Source organism: Salmo trutta, chromosome 9 (genome assembly GCF_901001165.1).
Source record: "Salmo trutta chromosome 9, fSalTru1.1, whole genome shotgun sequence".
NCBI classification, from domain to species: domain Eukaryota; kingdom Metazoa; phylum Chordata; class Actinopteri; order Salmoniformes; family Salmonidae; genus Salmo; species Salmo trutta.
In genome coordinates, this window is record NC_042965.1 from 7,636,747 (window position 1) to 7,660,792 (window position 24,046).

Genomic DNA, 24,046 nt, shown 5'->3' on the forward strand with positions numbered 1-24,046 from the left:
GTTATTACACATTGATTACACTATCACAACGATTCATATGCTATGATGCTGGGAAAGTTGTCTCGTGCACGTAAAGTGCTGGTCATAAAAAAAAGCTAGCTCATGGATACAAACAATGTTCTTCCCCAAAAACATAATCTGTTTCAGTAGCTAGCTAACTATATACCTAGGTGTCATCTAAAATAACCCTAATTTATAAGACAGTTCTTATTTGATTAATGGTGGTCGGATCCATCTATGTGAAGGTAGCCACAATAAGGATTAGCCATAATAGTGGAAATTGCAGTTAGCCTTCAAAATAAAAGTATGTCATTGACAGTGATGGAAATTATTACAAATAATAGAATTATGCCATAATTTAACAGATCATGCTAAACGAGGTTGGAATGTTGTTATATAGAATCAACAAAAGACAATTTGTTAATTTGACAAAAATCTGTTGAAATCACACTGGACTGGATGTATTATACTTTCGAATTGCATTGAGGGCATACTTATTTCACTGTACAGCCTTACCTATGGATTGTGGATCAGTGACATTGTGTATCAGTCTACTCAGTGACACCCAGAAAACATTAGTATCGTAGCTCTCATTGCGGGACTCTTTAACAACTTTAAATTGAGCCACATTTATTGTCAACCTATGTGTATTGAACACTATTCCCGAGGAAAAATAATACTGCGTGGATGTTTTGGAGTCTGATAACTCTGAGAACATTGGGAAAAAAGATATTAGGTATCGAGTAGACTGTCACCCCATTCATTGATCCCCAATCCTTAGGTAAAGCTGTACAGTGCAATATGAATGTCAATACACACAATAGGCTGACTGGGAGGTGATTTCACACAGTCACAGTCCAGCGATAAGAGCAACAATGCTAATATTTGCGTAAACTCTTCACAGTTGTGTTCTGTGGGTGTCACCGAGTAGACTGATACATAATTTCATTGTTTCACATTCCAACCTTGTTTAACATTATCTAGTCTAAATATGGCATGATTCCAACAATTGTAACCTTCTGCATCACTTTCAAAGAGGTACTTTTATTTTGAAGGCAAACCGCAAATTCCACTATTGTGCCTAACTTCACAACACATAACCCGGTCAGCTCGAGCCTCACTAGCCAGATGAGGCTAGTTGGCTGCTTATAACGTTAGCTTTGGGCAACAGGGTTAAGTAGCTGGCTAGCTCCTAAATCATTGCTAAGAATAGTGAAAAGTTTCTTCTGGTCATTGTTTTCAGGCTGGTTGTATTGGTGCTATCTAAGTACCAAGCTAAAGTTATCTAGCTACCCCAGAAGTTGCGGTCAAACAAATAATGCTTTATTACCAACGCAGTATTGCAAACACATCGTTCGTGGATGGTATTTGCTTGTTTGCAGACTTTGTACAGCTTTGACAATGCTACTGATAGTAGTGGTGGCTCTTGGCTTGCACATGCAAATTCAGAACACACAACATTCTATAATAGAACTGTGTTACTTGACGTGTCAAATTAAAAGTTTATTTAACGCGTCAAATAGTGTTATTTGACGTGTATCTTTTTTGACACGCAAAGACCCAAATGGCCTTCCATAATATGTCGTGAAACTAATAGCAGTGACGCTATTACTGTGTAACTCCGGTAGGGCTACATTGGAACAATAGCGCACTTGTTAACGTTAGTGTGTATTGATGCTCGAGCAGTCGCAAAAGCCAACATCACCCACAACAGAGAATGGTTGATTATCAAGGGCAATGAAGTCCATTATCTTGGCGTTAATGGATTTCGCCTTTGAGTTGTCTCGCTGAGATTTTCTTACTCTTTCAAATGACTGCGCAACTTATTGACTGCTCGATCCACACAGCAGACATTGTGGGCTAGGTTAGGAATGCTGTGTTGCACGTGTAGCGCAAAACTTTACGTGGCATCATTACGTCATGTACCTACGTTATATAGGCATCCACGTCAGCTTTGACATTGGTTTTTCACATCGCCGTTAAACTAGACAGACATCGGGCCAATACCAATGTTGGCATTCTTAGCTAATATCAACCAATTTCCGATATATCGTGCATCCCTACTTTACACCACTGATAAATTGTGGAAATGGGCAGGGATTAGCTGGAATTATGACTCTGTGGTTGTCCTTCATAAATCAGCAGAACCTTAATAACCTATTTAATTACACTTTATGTAGTGTCCTGTAATAGTTTGAAGTGGGACATCTTCGGTCATTCATAACACATCCATAAGACTCTATATTGGATGAGGCCTGTACTTACTTTAAAGTCAGACCCCTTTGCTCATTCATAACACATGAATAAATGCCCTGTATTATATGACGCAGTACTTACTATAAAGTCAGACAGCTTTGGTGATTCATGACACATACTTACAGCTAAATGACGTTAACACAAATGTATTAACACCTAGGGAATTCACTAACAGCTAAAACATGTTTAATAAACCATACATTTCCTTTTATTTGTTCAAAAAACTCCAGCAATGCAATTACATTGAACATTACACAGGGCTGTGACTAGTGTAGCTTGATCCTGACCTGGCGGACGAAGGGTTCTTGCCTCTCTACCTGCTGGAGGTTCTGCATGTTGGTTAAATCTTAAAAGTAACAACAAATAAAGTTAGCAGTTCTGTTAGGAAATGCCTTCATCACAGCATTTGGATAAGGGCATATCTCCTTGCTGTCCCCAGTCCACCTGGCCATGCTGCTGCTCCAGTTTCAACTGTTCTGCCTGCGGCTACGGAACCCTGACCTGTTCACCGGACGTGCTTGTTGCACCCTCGACAATTACTATGATTATTATTATTTGACCATGCTGGTCATTTACGAACATTTTAACATCTTGACCATGTTCTGTTATAATATCCACCCGGCACAGCCAGAAGAGGACTGGCCACCCCTCATAGCCTGGTTCCTCTCTAGGTTTCTTCCTAGGTTTTTGGCCTTTCTCAGGAGTTTTTCCTAGGGAGTTTTTCCCAGCCACCGTGCTTCTTTCACATGCATTGCTTGCTGTTTGGGGTTTTAGGCTGGGTTTCTGTACAGCACTTTGAGATTTCAGCTGATGTACGAAGGGCTATATAAATAAATTTGATTTGATTTGATTTTATATCTGTGTTTTGCCGGAAATAATCTAAATGAGTATATGGGAAACTCCATTTGATTTATTATATTCCTCTTTCATTTACAAATCTCATGATGTGACTGAGACGTGGCTGTTTCTAGGGGGATTTGTATTTAGCTGATCCTACTAGCTAGCTGCATTTCATTAGCTAGCTAGCTATCAATTAAAATATATATATATATTTAACCTTTAACGTCTCTAGGGTTGGGGGGACGAAATCGGCCCACCTACGTAACAGCCAGTGGAATCCTGTGGCGCGTTATTCAAATACCTTAGAAATGCTATTACTTCAATTTCTCAAACATATGACTATTTTACACCATTTTAAAGACAAGACTCTCGTTAATCTAACCACACTGTCCGATTTCAAAAAGGCTTTACAATGAAAGCAAAACATTAGATTATGTCAGCAGAGTACCCAGCCAGAAATAATCAGACACCCATTTTTCAAGCTAGCATATAATGTCACAAAAACCCAGAAGACAGCTAAATGCAGCACTAACCTTTGATGATCTTCATCAGATGACACACCTAGGACATTATGTTATACAATGCATGCATGTTTTGTTCAATCAAGTTCATATTTATATCAAAAACCAGCTTTTTACATTAGTATGTGACGTTCAGAACTAGCATACCCCCCGCAAACTTCCAGTGAATTTACTAAAAATGTACTAAATTACTCACGATAAACGTTCACAAAAAGCATAACTATTATTTTAAGAATTATAGATACAGAACTCCTCTATGCACTCGATATGTCCGATTTTAAAATAGCTTTTCGGTGAAAGCACATTTTGCAATATTCTGAGTAGATAGCCCGGCATCACAGGGCTAGCTATTTAGACACCCAGCAAGTTTTGCACTCACCAAAGTCAGATTTACTATAAGAACATTTTTATTACCTTTGGTGTTCTTCGTCAGAATGCACTCCCAGGACTTCTACTTCAATAACAAATGTTGGTTTGGTCCCAAATAATCCATAGTACTTCGAAGCATGTCAACCGCTGTTTAAAATCAATTTTTATGCCATTTTTCTCGTAAAAAAGCGATAATATTCCGACCGGGAATCTGTGTTTAGGATAAAAGACGAAAGAAAATAAAAGCATGGGGTCGACTCGTGCACGCGCCTCAGCCCATTGTCCTCTGATAGAGCACTTGCCAAAAGCACTAATGTGTTTCAGCCTGGGGCTGGAATTACATCATTCAGCTTTTTCCCGCCTTCTGAGAGCCTATGGGAGCCGTAGGAAGTGTCACGTAACAGCAGAGATCCCCTGTTTTGGATAGAGATGTTCAAGGAGGGCAAGAAATGGTCAGACAGGCCACTTCCTGTAAGGAATCTTCTCAGGTTTTTGCCTGCCATATGAGTTCTGTTATACTCACAGACACCATTCAAACAGTTTTAGAAACTTTATGGTGTTTTCTATCCAAAGCCAATGATTATATGCATATTCTAGTTACTGGGCAGGAGTAGTAACCAGATTAAATCGGGTACGTTTTTTATCCGGCCGTGCAAATACTGCCCCCTATCCCCAACAGGTTAACTATTGCAGTGAAGTCACCAACATTATTTGAAATAATGATTGAGGTATCTCTGTAATCTAACTCACTTAACTACTACAAACTAATTTAAATTACAATCAATAAAGGTGAATTTACTCGTTTTTTCACTGTCCTGTGGCGCCACAAGTGGGCATTTGATTTGCGAACTCATCAGATGTGCGCTTACTGAGCTACAGAAACACTGCTAACCAAGTAGTGAAGGTCATGAGCACTGAATTAAAGGGCAACTACACTCTTAGGTCTTTCCCAGAACTCAAAAGTTTAAAAAAATGGTAAAATCCGAAACCTGGAAACCCTTACTGTAAAACAGTTGGCCTAAGGTTTCCCACAATTTGCGGCAAGCTCATATTTTCACAGGCAAATTGTTGCGGTAAATTTGCAGCAACTTGTGAACTTCTAGCAAACAATTCTGGGAAACTTGTGGAGAACATTTTACTGTTTTCCAAAAATTTGCAGCAAGCTCATATTTTCTAATGCAAATCATTTTGGGGGCAAACTGAAGCTGGCAAATAGTCTGTTTGCTGCTAACTCAGTATGAATATGCAAATGTATCATGTTTTGGGTTACTGTGTGTTACATTGAAATGTATCTGCATAAACCAAATCACAACTTTAAATGAATTTACTTCACAGAGAAAAAACTAAACATACTAAATGTAGTAAATATACTAAACAACATGTTTTCAATGTCTAAATCAAATACATCTTGAAATCTGCATGGTAATGAAGAAAATACCTGCTACCTGCCTAAGGCTACCTGCCTAACTATTTCATTCATAAAGCACTTTTCACAATCCCTAACATGTAACATTTGTATTTACAATAAATTGTTGCGATATAATGAAAGCGTACCAGAACGTGCTTCTGTAGTTGAGCTAAAGGCAAACGAGCAATGTACTATAGGCAAAAAGCAGGCCCAAATGCATAAAAAAAGTCAGTTTATAAGCTATAAATAGTGCCATAAGAGCATTTTAGCATCCTCCTGTCACTTCTCACACTACATAAATGAGCAGATACTTATCCACTATTGCTCAGTGAAAAAAAATGATCTTACTGTGAGTGATTCTGTTTCTGGCAGATGATAAACCATGGTCTGTAGAAATTCCCATGCTGGGGCACAGTGGAAAAGTTGATAAACACATGATAGAATTTGAACTGCACACACCCTGTGCCCCAAGTAGAGTACCTTGCTCCAATGCCAATCCACTAATTATCAGGTATCAAGGTAAGACCCAAGTGCAGGCTGTGTGAAGTAACAATGTTTATTGTAACAGGGGCAGCCAAACGACAGGTCAAGGCAGGCAGGGGAAGATAATCCAGAGTAGGAGCAAAGGTACAGGACGGCAGGCAGGGACAGGCGCACGTACAGGGTCAGGACTAGCAAAGGTCAAACACCAGGAGGATGAGAAAAAGAGGTTGGGAAAAGACAGGCTCTAACAGGACAAATGCTGGTAAGCTTGACAAACAAGATGAACTGGCACAGACAGAAAACACAGGTATAAATACCCAGAGGATAAGTGGGGAGAATGGGCGATACCTGGAAAGGGGGGGGAGACAAGCACAAGGACAGGTGAAACAGATCAGGGCGTGACACTAATGACCGTAAATACCTGTGAGCAGTCCCCAAGAGCCAACACAATGAAGCAGACAATTACTTTTTTTGTAATATTTTATTTTACTTTTTTTGTCAACAAAAACATACATTGACAAAATCAACAGACAACTTAACCTTTACGTACATATCCACAAACATTAATGACATCACACTTGCTCAAATTCACACATTCCCACTGTATCCACAACCAATGAGGTTTCTAATTCTTGTGAGACTCTGCCCCATATTGTGTTATGTTGTAGCCAGACAATTAATTTTCCATTGCAGTTAATCACTAGTCTGGCTAACACCTAACTATTGAAGTCCTCCTGACTTCAGAGTCTGGAGTGACTCTTTGATGTTGTCGGCACAATGTGTCAATAATGAAGGGGGCTGTGCTTTTACTGGTTGGCTCTCCTCTGTGTCTTTCTCACTCAAACACACACAGCCCCTGAACGTCGCCCCGTTTCTGTTACAATGGTTGTATTTTCAAATATAAATAATGAGAGGTTTCAACCCTAAGGAAGAAAAAACACGTTTGAGAGAACCACTCAAACCCCTAAGCACAATTTATTAGCAAATATTGCATTAACAAACAGCCTCCTATCCAGACCAGTGTGGTCACAGCTCTCCCTGCGCTGTGAGTCACGTGGGTCGCGTCAGTCAGGCTAGTTAATCACAGCAAACAGAATCAAATACAAGTCTAATGTTTTTGTAAAAAAAAAACACCACGCCTGGAGTATCCAGCAGACACGGAGTCTGGTCCATTGAGCCCTCTGGACCGTGGTGTCCTTCATGTACTCCGCAACCTGGTTTGCCGGCCAGAGGTTGTTCAGCAACTTGGTCATCTGGGCTGCCCTCTCACATCTGACTGTGTTGTGAGCAGAAAGTATTCAATGAATTATAAATTCCTTTTAACAATCAGTTTTCAAAATGCACATCAAATCTTTAAACATGTACCTGGCAAGACGCGGCTACTACTATTTGATGTGTCCACAGTGCTATGTATTCATGTGTGTGTTCCTAGGACCTCCCTTCGTGTATCAAAAGATGGCGTTTTACAGAATACTCTCTGCGTGTAAGGCTGTTATGTTCTTCTTTAACCTCAGGATATAGTCGAGTCGTCCAAAAACAAGAGTGTTTCCTGGTCCATCTCTTCCGGTGCAAAAGGGGGGTACCGAATCAGGTGCGGGGGGGCTGCCTTAATCAACATCCACATCTTCGGCACCTGAGGAAGACTTGTTGTTGGGGTTAACCACCTTGCTCAATGTCAGAAAGGCTGATTTTTCCACCTTGCTGACTTGGGGATTTAAACCAGAAACCTATCAGTTACTGGCCCAACACTCTTAACAGCTGGGCTTAACAGCTAGGTGGGAGCCTTTAAGGGATAGTTTCACCCAGATTTCTAAGTTAAATATTTTCAAGGAAGGGTTGATAGGTCAGGTAAAATGGTTGAACAAAGGCAAGGGAGTGAGGAAAGAGCATAATGAATAGGGATGGCAGTAGTTTCGAGGTTAAAAAGGCAGACCGATATTTGAACCCCTGATTTGCCTGCGGGGAAATCTGCAGAGGGTTACTAGCTACAATATCTCTGTATACTACATACTGCTGTTGTGCTCTTGAGCAAGGCACTTTGAGCTTCTCCCAGCATGTGATGTGTGTGTTGTGTGTCAGATTCGTTACAGTGACAGAATATCTGTGCAAATGACCAATAAAGCTAGTATGGTAAAATTAAGGCCAGACTATCTAAGGTAGCTGTGCATGTAATGCATCTATTCCCAAGGTGGCTGCATGGTTCCATTAAGGTTGTACTATTGGTTATCGACAATGTGGAAGACGTAGATGCTGTTTTACAGAGGGTCAATGAAAATCTGTGTTTTCTTCCCCCTCCCCCAAAGCTCTGTCCCCACTCTCAAAAAGGAATTTCTCAGTTTTACTTACTCCCAAACTTTGGCCTTGACCTCTGCATTTAAGAACATAAATAAAGAAATATTAGAAACATAGCTAGGTAAGGTAACTCTAACGTTAGCTAGCTACTGTCAGAAACTGTGGAAAAACAGTACAGTAATGCTAGCTAAGTTAACTCAATCAATTACCATGCAAGCATGAGATAACCCTGCAGAATATCTTGGTTAATTAACCCAGATAGAGAATAAGTAAAATGTAGCTTTTCTAACTTAGCTAGCCAGCTAATTTAGCTAATGTTAGCTAACGAGGGAAATAATGTCTGAGACAGTCCAGAAGTGTCAGACTAAGCTAGCTAAGTACCCTTACAGATGCTGAAATAGTTTGCTTGCTAGCTAGCTAGCCAAACGTCATCAAAAAACGTACATTTAGTTATATTACGCAACAATACTTCAATAAACTAGCGTCGCAAACATGGTTGCGAGGATAAGGTTTGCTAACGTTACCACAGTCAAAGATATTAGTACAGAAATGGCTAACTAGCTAATAGTTGTTATCTAGTTAGCTAAGGCTCAAGCTAATGTTAGCTAGCACCTAATTATGATAGGACAACCTATTTAACCTGAATGTCCATCAAATTCATAAAGTTTGTTACTTACCATTTTCACAGTTGAAATAACGTTAGCCATTTTCCTTGCAAGTATTCTGGTGGACTTCACAAGCTGGTAGCAGGATAATTAACCTACTGTCTGGGTCAAATATACATAGCCCGATCTTTATAACCCAGAAGCAACAACCCAACCTTGCTGTATTTACAGAAAACAACCCAGCAATTGAGTCATCCAAAAAATCCAACATTTTTTAAGAGTGTAATTTACATCTCAAAGCTATGCATGCAAAAATACATGCACTTACTTACCTTGTCAATCTTGTAGACAATACTCATTTATTACAACAACAAAAAGTGTTATGAGTGAGTGCACCACAAACATATGTTGATGCAGCTTCCTCCCAATGAAGCCTCTTCCAACACCACAGGTAGGAAAAGGTTATCCTTTCACATCAAAGTTTTGCTTTGATGTGAAATCAACTCATATTATTGCTACCTTAGCTGTTGTGCTAGCTAACATACTACTGACACTAGCGTATTGGTATTAAAATACAGTAACATATTCACAAAAAAAATGTGTTTAGGCAAATAAATAGTTAGCTAGCTACCTATCACATGAATTGTGCAAAAATATGATAGCTTGCCAATCAGTCAGTGGCGCTGACAGATTGAAACTGATATCAACAAAATATTTTTCACTCCATCCCATAAAACATGACATTGCTAACTTGGCATCATTTAGCTAACACAATTCTAAAGTTTATAAGGAAGTTTAATTAACACTTTTGGTATGTACTGTAGCAAGCTAGATTTTTCAGATGTGTCTATTCCCCTTGATTGGTCATCAACAACTACTGGTCTTGAAACTCACGTGTTCACCTGAAACAGCTTGTAAACTATTTGCCACTAGTGGCAATGTTGCTGCCACAGTTCTGCCACAGATTCAAATATAATTTTGAGAGAATTGTCTGCCAGAAAGAAAACCTCTGGCGAACTGTTTGCCGCTATTTTCATAAAAAAATTGTTTAAATTTAACCTTTATTTAACTAGGCAGGTCAGTTAAGAACAAAATCTTATTTACAATGACGACCTTACCTGGCAAAACCCGGATGATGCTAGGCCAATCATGCGCCGCCCTACAGTATGGGACTCAATCATGGCCGGTTGTGATACACTAGCGGCAATACATATTATTGTTGCCAAAGTTTTGCCGCAGATTGAATTTAGGAAAAAATGAAAATAATTAGGCAGCAAAATGATCTGCCTGTACTAGCCTGTTCAACCTCTCTTTCGTGTCGTCTGAGATTCCAAAAGATTGGGAAGCAGCTGCTGTCATCCCCCTCTTCAAAGGAGGGGACACTCTTGGCCCAAACTGCTCCAGACCTATATCTATCCTACCCTACCTTTCTAAGGTCTTCGAAAGCCAAGTCAACAAACAGATTACCGACCATTTCGAATCCCACCGCACCTTCTCCGCTATGCAATCTGGCTTCAGAGCTGGTCATGGGTGCACCTCAGCCACGCTCAATGTCCTAAACGATATCGTAACCGCCATCGATAAAAAACAATACTGTGCTGCCGTATTCATTGACCTGGCCAAGGCTTTCGACTCTGTCAATCACCACATCCTCATCGGCAGACTCAATAGCCTTGGTTTCTCAAATGATTGCCTCGCCTGGTTCACCAACTACTTCTCTGATAGAGTTCAATGTGTCAAATCGGATGGCCTGTTGTCCGGGCCTCTGGTAGTCTCTATGGGGGTGCCACAGGGTTCAATTCTTGGGCCAACTCTTGCTGCTGGTGAGTCTCTGATCCACCTCTACGCAGACGACACCATTCTGTATACTTCTGGCCCTTCTTTGGACAGCTTCAATGCCATACAACTCTCCTTCTGTGGCCTCCAACTGCTCTTAAATACAAGTAAAACTAAATGCATGCTCTTCAACCGATCGCTATCCGTACCTGCCCGCCCGTCCAGCATCACTACTCTGGACGGTTCTTACTTAGAATATGTGGACAACTACAAATACCTAGGTGTCTGGTTAGACTGTAAGCTCTCCTTCCAGAATCACATCAAACATCTCCAATCCAAAGTTAAATCTAGAATTGGCTTCATATTTTGCAACAAAGCATCCTTCACTCATGCTGCCAAACATACCCTCGTAAAACTGACCATCCTACCGATCCTCGACTTCAGCGATGTCATTTACAAAATAGCCTCCAATACCCTACTCAATAAACTGGATGCAGTCTATCACAGTGCCATCCGTTTTGTCACCAAAGCCCCATATACTACCCACCACTGCGACCTGTACGCTCTCGTTGGCTGGCCCTCGCTTCATACTCGTCGCCAAACCCACTGGCTCCAGGTCATCTACAAGACCCTGCTAGGTAAACGTCCCCCCTTATCTCAGCTCACTGGTCACCATAGCAGCACCCACCTGTAGCACGCATATCTCTCTGGTCACCCCCAAAGCCAATTCCTCCTTTGGCCGTCTCTCCTTCCAGTTCTCTGCTGCCAATGACTGGAACAAACTACAAAAATCTCTGAAACTGGAAACACTTATCTCCCTCACTAGCTTTAACCTGTTTAGGATAGAGGGCAGTATTTTCACGGCGGATAAAAAAACGTACCCGATTTAATCTGGTTATTACTCCTGCCCAGAAACTAGAATATGCATATAATTGTTTGATTTGGATAGAAAACACCCTAAAGTTTCTAAAACTGTTTGAATGGTGTCTGTGAGTATAACAGAACTCATATGGCAGGCCAAAACCTGAGAAGATTCCATACAGGAAGCGCCCTCTCTGACCATTTCTTGTCCTCTATAGCCTCTTTATGGAAAATAGAGGATCCCTGCTGTAATGTGACATTTTCTAAGGCTCCCATAGGATCTCAGAAGGCGCCAGAACGGGGAACGATGACTCTGCAGTCCCTGGGCGAAAAACAGTAGGGGATTTGGAAAGTGGTCGTTCTGAGAACAATGACACGGGCGTGCATGTGAAGACCCCATTTTCTTCTTTCAGTGTTTGAACGGATACAACGTCTCCCGGTCGGAATATTATCGCTATTTTACGAGAAAAATCGCATAAAAATTGATTTTAAACAGCGTTTGACATGCTTCGAAGTACGGTAATGGAATATTTTGACATTTTTTGTCACGATACACGCCGGCGCGTCACCCTTCGGATAGTGTCTTGAACGCAAGAACAAAACGCCACTATTTGGATATAACTATGGATTATTTGGAACCAAAACAACATTGGGTGTTGAAGTAGAAGTCCTGGGAGTGCATTCTGACGAAGAACACCAAAGGTAATCCAATTTTTCTTATAGTAAATCTGAGTTTGGTGAGTGCCAAACTTGGTGGGTGTCAAAATAGCTAGCCATGATGGCCAGGTTATCTACTCAGAATATTGCAAAATGTGCTTTCACCGAAAAGCTATTTTAAAATCGGACACCGCGATTGCATAAAGGAGTTCTGTATCTATAATTCTTAAAATAATTGTTATGTTTTTTGTGAACGTTTATCGTGAGTAATTTAGTAAATTCACCGGAAGTGTTCGGTGGGTATGCTAGTTCTGAACGTCACATACTAATGTAAAAAGCTGTTTTTTGATATAAATATGAACTTGATTGAACAAAACATGCATGTATTGTATAACATAATGTCCTAGGAGTGTCATCTGATGAAGATCATCAAAGGTTAGTGCTGCATTTAGCTGTGGTTTTGGTTTGTGACATTATTTGCTAGCTTGAAAAATGGGTGTCTGATTATTTCTGGCTGGGTACTCTCCTGACATAATCTAATGTTTTGCTTTCGTTGTAAAGCCTTTTTGAAATCGGACAATGTGGTTAGATAAAGGAGAGTCTTGTCTTTAAAATGGTGTAAAATAGTCATATGTTTGAAAAATGGAAGTTTTGGGATTTTTGAGGAGTTTGTAATTCGCGCCACGCTCTATCATTGGATATTGGCGAGGCGTTCCGCTAGCGAAACATCTAGATGTAAGAGGTTTTAAGCACCAGCTGTCAGAGCAGCTCACAGATCACTGCACCTGTACATAGCCCATCTATAATTTAGCCTAAACAACTACCTCTTCCCCTACGGTATTTATTTATTTATTTATTTATTTATTTATTTTGCTCCTTTGCACCCCATTATTTCTATTTCTACTTTGCACTTTCTTCCACCACAAATCTCCCATTCCAGTGTTTTACTTGCTATATTGTATTTACTTTGCCACCATGGCCTTTTTAGCCTTTACCTCCCTTATCTCACCTCATTTGCTCACATTGTATATAGACTTATTTTTCTACTGTATTATTGACTGTATGTTTGTTTTACTCCATGTGTAACTCTGTGTTGTTGTATGTGTCGAACTGTTTTGCTTTATCTTGGCCAGGTCGCAATTGTAAATGAGAACTTGTTCTCAACTTGCCTACCTGGTTAAATAAAGGGAAAATCAAATAAAATAAAAAAATATTTTTAAAGGCCTTACCAATGTATTTTGCTCTGCATGACTGCACATTAGAGTGTGTGCCATCCTGCACCACTGCATTTGGGGAAAATTAGAGGTCAGCTCCAATATTGGCTATGCACCCAAGAGGGATTGCATACCCAATATTGGTTATAGAAATATTTTAGAGTAATATACAGTGGGGAAAAAAAGTATTTGATCCCCTGCTGATTTTGTACGTTTGCACACTGACAAAGAAATTGTCTATAATTTTAATGGTAGGTTTATTTGAACAGTGAGAGACAGAATAACAAAAAAATCCAGAAAATGCATGTCAAAAATGTTATAAATTGATTTGCATTTTAATGAGGGTAATAAGTATTTGACCCCTATGCAAAACATGACTTAGTACTTGGTGGCAAAACCCTTGTTGGCAATCACAGAGGTCAGATGTTTCTTGTAGTTTGCCACCAAGTTTGCACACATCTCAGGAGGGATTTTGTCCCACTCCTCTTTGCAGATCTTCTCCAAGTCATTAAGGTTTCGAGGCTGACGTTTGGCAACTCGAACCTTCAGCTCCCTCCACAGATGTTCTATGGGATTAAGGTCTGGAGAATGGCTAGGCCACTCCAGGACCTTAATGTGCTTCTTCTTGAGCCACTCCTTTGTTGCCTTGGCCGTGTGTTTTGGGTCATTGTCATGCTGGAATACCCATCCACGACCCATTTTCAATGCCCTGGCTGAGGGAAGGAGGTTCTCACCCAAAATTTGACAGTACATGGCCTCGTCAAATGATGCGGTGAAGTTGTCCTGTCCCCTTAGCAGAAAAACACCCCCAAAGCATAATGTTTCCACCTCCATGTTTGACGGTGGAGATGGTGTTCTTGGGGTCATAGGCAGCATTCCTCCTCCTCCAAACACGGCGAGTTGAGTTGATGCCAAAGAGCTCCATTTTGGTCTCATCTGACCACAACACTTTCACCAGTTGTCCTCTGAATCATTCAGATATTCATTGGCAAACTTCAGACGAGCATGTATATGTATTCTTGAGTAGGGGACCTTGCGGGCGCTGCCGGAATTCAGTCCTTCACGGCGTAGTGTGTTATCAATTGTTTTCTTGGTGACTATGGTCCCAGCTGCCTTGATCATTGACAAGATCCTCCCATGTAGTTCTGGGCTGATTCCTCACCGTTCTCATGCTCATTGCAACTCCACAAGGTGAGATCTTGCATGGAGCCCCAGGCCGAGGGAGATTGACAGTTCTTTTGTGTTTCTTCCATTTGCAAATAATCTCACCAAATGTTGTCACCTTCTCACCAAGCTACTTGGCGATGGTCTTGTAGCCCATTCCAGCCTTGTGTAGGTCTACAATCTTGTCCCTGACATCCTTGGAGAGCTCTTTGGTCTTGGCCATGGCGGAGAGTTTGGAATCTGATTGATTGATTGCTTCTGTGGACAGGTGTCTTTTATACAGGTAACAAGCGTTTATGAGCACACCCCTTAAGAGTGTGCTCCTAATCTCAGCTCGTTACCTGTATAAAAGACACCTGGGAGCCAGAAATCTTTTTGATTGAGAGGAGGTCAAATACTTATTTCCCTCATTAAAATGCAAATCAATTTATAAAATGTTTGACGTGCGTTTTTCTCGATATTTTTGTTGTTATTCTGTCTCTCACAGTTCAAATAAACCTACCATTACAATTATAGACTGATAATTTTTTTGTCAGTGGGCAAACGTACAAAATCAGCAGGGGATCAAATACTTTTCCCCCCACTGTATGAAATACAATTTAGAAGACGCTTCTATCCAAAGTGACTTACAGTCCCGGGATTCGAACCCACTATCCTGGCATTGCAATGCTCTACCAATATACATGACAAGGTTATAAATGCTTTGTGAAGCATCAGATTAATTTTATTTATGTAGCCTTTATTAAGTATGGAAGTCCAGAGAGGATTTATGAATAAATATAAAAATTCCCTCGTTATGCCGAGACCACAACTTATTTATCCCATGATCACGTTATAATCAAAAGTACCACGCATCATCCATTAATTTGTTTAGATGCACAATAACCACTTCATAAAAGGTGCCCAGTGGCTGCGTTGATCGCTATGCAGGGTATTGCCACCCCCAAGACCACAGCCAATCGCATGCAAGGAACAACGCAGCTTACTTGGCTAGTCTTGTGAGCTAGCTAGTTAGCTAGGTAGTCTTGTTAGCTTGTTATCTATGCTGGTTGTTAGCTTACATAACTCATATGTTGCATCAGTCAATACAATGGCGTCGGAGGGGATAGCTGCCGTTTTATGGGCTCCTAACCAACTGTGCTATTTTTTATTTATTTTTCGCATTGTTTACCTTATTTTGTACATAAAGTTGCTGCTACTGTCTCTTATGACCGAAAAGAGCTTCTGGACATCAGAACAGCGGTTACTCACCTCGAACTGGAGAAGAAAACAATTCTGTAAAGAGTCCGACTCGAAGGATATACTGCTTTCTGGAGACCAACCACAAATCCCCGTCATTTGCGTGAAGAAAAGGCAGAGATACAGAGGCAAGGGAGTAAATCGCCAGTACCATCTGTTCTATTGGCCAACGTGCAATCACTGGAAAACAAACTGGATGATCTATGGTCGAGACTATCCTACCAACAGGACATTAAAAACTGTAATATCTTATGTTTCACCTAGTCGTGGATGAACATCGATACGGATAAGATAGAGCTGGCTGGGTTTTCCATGCATCGGCAGGACAGAGCAGCTACGTCTTGTAAGACGAAGGGTGGTGGTGTGTGTCTATTTGTCAATAACTGTCTAATATTAAAGAAGTATCGAGGAATTCCTGGCCTGAGGTAGATCCTCAAAAAGTTATACAATTACACAGTTGAGAGAATTCTGACCAGTTGCATCACCGCATGGTATGGCAGCTGCTCGGCATCTGACCTTAAGGCGCTACAGAGGGTACTGCATACGGCCCAGTACATCACTGGCTTCATGCTTCCTTCCATCCGACCTATATACTTGGCGGTGTCAGAGGAAGGCCCAAAAAATTGTCAAAGACTCCAGTTACCCAAGTCATAGACTGTTCTCTCTGCTGCCGCACGGCAAACGGTACCGGAGCGCCAGGTCTAGGTCCAGAAGGCTCCTTAACAGCTTCTAATCCCAAGCTGTAAGACTGCTGAACAATTAATCAAATGGCCACCCCCACTATTTACATTATATCCAATATAGCCTCGTTATTGTTATGTCATTTTATTGTGTTACTTTTTACTTTAGTTCATTTGGTAAATATTTTCTTATCTCTATTTCTTGAACTGCACTGTTGGTTAAGTAAGAATTTCACGTTAAGGTCTACATCTGTTGTATTCGGCGCATGTGACAAATAAAATTTGATGTGGTTTGATTTGAGTATAATTATAAAGGGACACTTCATGTTTTGTGGATAAAATGTACATTTACGGTGGGTGAGCTCCATTCTTGACAGGATGATCAGATTCAATTTCATACTCAGAGGCTGATAAATCGGGATGCTGCCTTGCAGGCTGTTTCATAGGTAAGGCTCCTTGCAGGCAGATTAGCAGTCAGTGCATTATGCATATGATCAAGTCTGGGTGCGCTCTATTCCTGGCAGTCTTGATCATATACAGTGCATTCAGAAAGTATTCAGACCACTTGACTTTTTCCACATTTTGTTGCATTACAGCCTTATTCTAAAATAGATTAAATTGTTTTTTTTCCATCAATCTACACACAATACCTCATAATGACAAAGCAAAACCAGGATTTCAGAAAAAAACTGAAATATGACATTTACATAAGTATTCAGACCCTTTACTCAGTACTTTGTATGAAGCTATTAGCTTGGCACACCTCTCTTTGGGGAGGTTCTCCCATTCTTCTCTGCAGATCCTCTGTCAGGTTGGATTGGGAGCGTTGCTACACAGATTTTTTCAGGTCTCTCCAGAGATGTTCGATTGGGTTCAAGTCCGGGCTCTGGCTGAGCCACTCAAGGATATTCAGAGCTCTGTCAGAGTGACCATCGGGTTCTTGGTCACCCTGACCAAGGCCCTTCTCCCCCGATTGCTCAGCTTGGCCGGGCGGCCAGCTCTAGGAAGAGTCTTGGTTGTTCCAAACTTCTTCCATTTAAGAATTATGGAGGCCACTGTGTTCTTGGGAACCTTCAATGCTGCAGAAATGTTTGGTACCCTTCCCCAGATCTGTGCCTCAACACAATCCTGTCTCGGACCGCTACGGACAATTCCTTTGACGCCATGGCTTGGTTTTGCTCTGACATGCGTGACCTTATATAGACAGGTGTGTGCCTTTCCAAATCATGTCCAATCAATTGAATTTACCACAGGTGGATCCAATCAAGTTGTAGAAACATCTCAAGGATTATCAATGGAAATAAGATGTGCATGAGCTCAATTTGGAGTCTCATGGCATAAATAAGATATTTAGGTTTTCTATTTTTTTGAAATTGGCAAAACAAAACGAACAAACCTGTTTTTGATTAGTCTTCATGGGGTAATGTGTGTAGATTGAACAGGATTCTTTTATTTAATCCATTTTAGAATAAGGCTGTAACGTAACAAAATGTGGAAAAAGTTAAGTGGTCTGAATATTTTCCCAATGCACTGTACGTAATGCACTGACTGCTAATCTGCAATTATTGTATACACATATCAGTTATGTAAGCTAACAAACAGCATACATAACAAGCTAGCTAACAAGACAACCTAGATAACTAGCTAGTTAGCAGGCTGACTCGCAAGACTAGCCAAGTTAGTTACCTTGTTGCTTTCATGAGATTGGTTGTGGTCTTGGCAGTTGCAAACAGTCTGGGAAACATGCCTCCTGTCAGGCATCGTTCAGGGCTTAAATGCCCCGCGAGGGCTTAGATGTGCCAAGATTTCTTAGCTCAATGTAAGGGACATTTAGCTTACTAACATTCTAACTTATAAACTGATAATGAGCTCCAAACACAAATTAAAGCATAACGTTAGCATGAAATGTACTATTCCTTAGTGTAGCAATCAATAAAAACATGTGGGCTCGGCTGCCTCAGCCATACTGTCAATCATCAAAACAACTTTTGTTATGTCATTATCATGAGATACAGTGCCAGTCAAAAGTTTGGACAAACCTACTCATTCAAGGGTTTATCTTTATTTTTACTATTTTCTACATTGTAGAATAATAATAATATAACACATATGCCAAGAGTGTGCAAGTGGGTTATGTCACATTTGACATGGGTGGTTATTTTATGAACCCTTTTATAGAGCATGACATATGGTTATAGATTATTTGTGACACTTATGTTCTGTTCATGAAGGCTTTATTAAGGCTTCATGAAGCCTTTATAAACTGCACATCATTTAAAGCAGCACCAAATGGGTCAATGTCATTTTCACCAAATGGGGCTGGCGAAAACCAATTATTCAGGGTCATATTCACTAGGCACCAAACAGAAGAAAACAGACTGAAACAGGGAGAGACTACTTGAGCTTGTCCAATAAAAAACGGTAATTTTCGTTTTCTGTTGCACAACGCTATGGTGTGTACTAATGAATACTGCCCTGGATTAGGTTGCATTTGGGCACTTATGATCACAAAACAACATACCAAAATGTTGCCATGGTAATAATATGGGGTGTTTTTCTTTTTCTGTTTATCCTCCCAGGTCATTCAGCGCAGAGAGGATGGCACAGTGAACTTCTTCCGAGCATGGGACGCATACCGCAACGGCTTCGGCAAGATTACTGGAGAGCACTGGCTTGGTGAGCACTCACAAATAGGATCAATACCATGAATAACTCAGTCTATTGGTTCGATAACGCTCCACGTTCTTGTCACATTCCCAAAGTCTGCCCAGAAGAAAGGAGAACATTTTATTTGGTGTGGGATTCTAAAACTTGTTCTACACACTAGAATAATTCAAGGTAGACAAGACAGCTGGATCAAATTAAGGCTTGCATAGAAGCTACGATGGGTTTTCATTGGTTGGGTTGTCTGGGTTGTCATTTTTCTTACCTGCAACACTGAAAGCATAACTTTTGCGTCAAAATCTTGGAAATAGATTTAACACTGAGCAGCATAAGCCTCTCGGGTTTCATTCATTGTCGTGACTTGACATTAACATAAATCTGAGGACTGTTATTTATCTAATCAACAAACTATGTTTAATTGTTACCCGATTAAATTAATCATGTAACAATTAACTCATTAGGATCTGGGGCACCATGAGAGTGGTTCTTTAAAGAGTTACCATCTCCCGAATTAAACTATCAAAGGTATTTACCGATCACATCTAAAAACAGTGAACTTATTAATCATAACCTCATATCTGAACAGTCGTAACCTCCTTACATCTGGAAAAACCCGAACCTTACTTATTATTCAGTACTACACAAATTGGTTTAATTGTTTATTTACTAGCTAATTAAATGGTAACACAGGATAAACATACACCCTTAATACATTCAAAACAGGTCCCTAGAGGACTGATAACAATATGGCTGCTTGTTACAAAAGAGATGAAGAGGGCAGGGCGAGACAGAGAGGGAGAGAGACACTTAACGTTGGTACATTTAGAAACTACTCTCACCTACAGTAACCATATACTACACGAACCGCAGCCTGCTTTGAGTAAGAAACCATGAATGTATTTACGTGAAATGTCTGAGTCCGCGTGGATCTCTCTCAGTCGACAGGGCCGCCTTGGAAAGGGAGTTGGGCCTTTCCGCGGGATGCTTGTAAGGCTCTGATTGTTCAAAAGGGTTCCAACTATAACGACACAGGGCAAGACCCAGATGCAGACACAGGAGGCAGATGGTTCGAGTCTCTGATATTTATTAAAATACAAGGGGCAGGCAATAGGCAGGTCGTGGACAGGCAGAAGTTCATTAACCTCTCTAGTACATGTGGGACGAACTCGTCCCACCTACGTAACAGCTACTGAAATCCAGTGGCGCGATTTTTGAATCGTTAGAAATGCTATAACTTCAATTTCTCAAACATATGACTATTTCACAGCTATTTAAAGACAAGAATCTCGTTAATCTAACCCCACTGTCCGATTTCAAAAAGGCTTTACAACAAAAGCAAAACATTAGATTATGTCAGGAGAGTACCCAGCCAGAAATAATCACACAGCCATTTTTCAAGCTAGCATATCATGTCACATAAACCCAAACCACAGCTAAATGCAGCACTAACCTTTTATAATCTTCATCAGATGACACACCTAGGACATTGTGTTATACAATACATGCATGTCTGTTCAATCAAGTTCATATTTATATCAAAAACCAGCTTTTTACATTAGCATGTGACGTTCAGAAAAAGCATAACCACCGCAAACTTCCGGTGAATTTACTAACAGTTTGCTAAATTACTCACGATAAACGTTCACAAAAAGCATAACAATTATTTTAAGAATTATAGATACATTACCCCTCTATGCACTCGATATGTCCGATTTTAAAATAGCTTTTCGGATGAAGCACATTTTGCAATAATGTAAGTACATAGCCCGGCGTTACAGGGCTAGCTATTTAGATACCCACCCAGTTCAGCCTCCACCAAAATCACATTTCCTATAAGAAAAATGTTCTTACCTTGCTTGTTCTTCATCAGAATACACTGCCAGGACTTCTACTTCAATAACAAATGTTGGTTTGGTCCCAAATAATCCATCGTTATGTTCCAACAGCGACGTTTTGTTCGTGAGTTCTAGAATGCTTTTTCGCGGTGTCGCGCATGGCGCATTGGCGTGTCAAAAATGTCTAAATATTCCATTACCGTACTTCGAAGCATGTCAACCGCTGTTTAAAACCAATTTTTATGCCATTTATGTCATAGAGAAGTGTTAATATTCCGACCGGGAGTATGCATTGAGCCTAAACAGCCGAATAAAATTTCTCCTCAGAAGCGACTCATGCACGCGCATCATTGAAAGGTCCTCCGAGCATCCACTTACAAAAGGCGATAATATATTTCAACCTGAGGTTCCCTCGTAAACCTTCAGTTATTTCGCGGGCTCTGAGAGCCTATTGGAGCCCTGGGAATTGTCACGTTACAGCTAAGATCCTTACTTTTCAATAAAAAGAGGTAAGACGCACGACTCCTTGTCAGACAGGGTACTTCCTGCTTGAAACCTTGTCAGGTTTTTGCCTGCCATAGGAGTTCTGTTATACTCACAGACACCATTCAAACAGTTTTAGAAAATTCAGAGTGTTTTCTATCCAAACCTGAACAATAATATGCATATTCTAGCTTCTGAGTTGGTGTAGGAGGCCGTTAAAAATGGGAACATATTTTTTCCAAAATTCTCAATACTGCCCCCTATACCAAACAGGTTAACCAGGTCAGAGTCCGAAAGGTACAGGGTGGCAGGCAGGCTCGAGGTCAGGGCAGGCTGAATGGTCAGGCAGACGGGCTCAGTGTCAGGGCAGGCAGAAAAGGTTGGAACCGGGAGTGCTAGAAAACAGAGACACGGAAAAAACCAGGGGCACGGAAAAAACACGCTGGTAGGCTTGACGAGACAAGACGAACTGGCAACAGACAAACAGAGAACACAGGTATAAATGCACTGGGGGAAATGGGGAAGATGGGTGACACCTGGAGGGGGTGGAGACAAGCACAAAGACAGGTGAAACAAATCAGGGTGTGACACCAACAAGTCTTCTACTGTTGTTCTTCTCTGTAGTTGTCCAGTATCCAGTGACTTGGCATGTAGGCCTGAACAGAACTACAGAGTTTCTTCTCCTTCCATTCGCTCTTGAAGATGCTTCTTTGAAGATAGGCTAGCCAGCCGTATCGATGGTTTGAGCAGAGTGCAGGATGGTCCTACTTAAATTCGCTTTTGAAGATACTTAGGACAGCTAATCAGCAGTACCAGTGATTGTCCGGAGGTGAGTTTATAATCTCTACCGTGTGTTGAGATTTACAGTTCAAACCACTTTAAACGTGCAGCTGCAGCTGACGCTTTCGTGGTCTGCTATGTTAATTTCTTGACTCATCATTTATACAGTTTGTTCGAAAGGGGCGGTTCCGTCAGGCTGATACGCTCTCTGACCTTCCTAGGGGGCATGACTTGTCACTTGTACAAAGTTATGTAAAATAATTATCTCTTATAGTTTTTCAAATCACTTCCCTCTTAACTTCTATGGGCTACGTGGGACGCTAGCGTCCCACCTGCGGGACACAGCCAGTGAAATATCAGGGCGGCAAATTCAAAAACAACAAAATGTTATAATTCAACTTTCTCAAACATACAACTGTTTTACACCATTTTAAAGATACACTTCTCCTTGATGTAACCACATTGTCCGATTTCAAACAGGCTTTACAGCGAAAGCAAAACATTAGATTATGTTAGGAGAGTACATAGACAAAAATAATCACACAGCCATTTTCCAAGCGAGGACATGTGTCAATAAAACCCAAAACACAGCTAAATGAAGCACTAACCTTTGACGATCTTCATCAGATGACACTCCTAGGACATTATGTTACACAATACATGTATGTTTAGTTCGATAAAGTTCATATTTATATCCAAAAACAGCATTTTACATTGGCGCGTGATGTTCAGAAAATGTATTCCCACCAAAACATCCAGTGAATGTGCACATCAATTTACAAAAATACTCATCATAAACGTTGACAGAATATATAACAATTATTTAAAGAATTATAGATAGACTACTCCTGGATGCTTTGTCAGATTTTAAAATAGCTTTACGGAGAAAGTACATTTTTCAATATTCTGAGTACATAGCTCAGCCATCACAGAGAGCCATATAGACACCCGCCAAGTTCGGGGCAACCTAAACTCATAATTAGTATTAGAAATAGTCTCTTACCTTTGCTGACCTTCGTCAGAATGCACTCCCAGGACTGCTACTTCCACAAGAAATGTTGTTTTTGTTCGAAATAATACATATTTATGTCCAAATGTTCGTGCGTTCAGAGCACTATCCAAAGGCATAACGCGCGAGCGCGGTACCAGAGACGAAAAGTCAAAATGTTCCATTACCGTACTTAGAAGCATGTCAAACGCTGTTTAAAATAAATCTTTATGGTATTTTTAACATAAAATTGCGATAATATTCCAACCGGGCGGGTGAGATGGGGTCTGATTGAAGTTATTCATTGCAAATCTGATCTGACCTATTTGGATTCTCGTGGACAGTCATGACATCATGAATAGGAGGGGATCACGTCCTGGTAATTGCGTTACCTTATCCCAGCAACCCAATCTCACTAGCAGAAAGTAAAAGGAATATATTCTTTCTCAGGATTGCAGAGACACATGCTTTGCTATATTCTTTAGCTGAGATTCATCAGTGAAGCCCAAAGGAAAAAGCTTAGATCAATTCTCTACAGAATTCTGCGTGTGTGTGTGTATGTTTGGCGTGCGTGTGTGCGTGCATGCGTGCGTGTGTTTGGTGGGAGGGGCTGGTCCCAAAGGCCAATACAAAGAAGATGAATAGCTTTTTTCCTCATGCCATTTACTGGGTGTTGCTACCTCATCAAAAATATGAAATCTGCATACGGTGTTTATATGTTACATTTCTCAAGTTGCCTCTTTGGGTCACTGATGCTTCAGGGACATTTTTTTTTATTGCTGTACTTTCCACCTGTCCTCTAGGAATGTGTGTGAAGAGTGTAGGTGTGTACTTGCATGGGTGGTTGCGTGTCTTACATTTGCCCTCAGTGAGTGAACCGGCGCCCTAATTCAGGGTTGGGTGATTTGAAATGACAGGCCTGCCACAGAGC

General features: G+C 40.7%; 1 protein-coding gene across 2 annotated transcripts in view; it reads left to right on the plus strand.

Moving 5' to 3' along the window:
• Positions 1–24,046, plus strand: part of LOC115199779 (fibrinogen C domain-containing protein 1) — a 209,505-nt gene that overhangs the window by 129,576 nt on the left and 55,883 nt on the right. For both annotated transcript variants that reach the window (XM_029762197.1, XM_029762199.1), the window contains exon 5: positions 18,945–19,041. In XM_029762197.1, the coding sequence (XP_029618057.1) occupies positions 18,945–19,041 (97 nt within the window). The remainder of the gene's footprint in view (positions 1–18,944; positions 19,042–24,046) is intronic.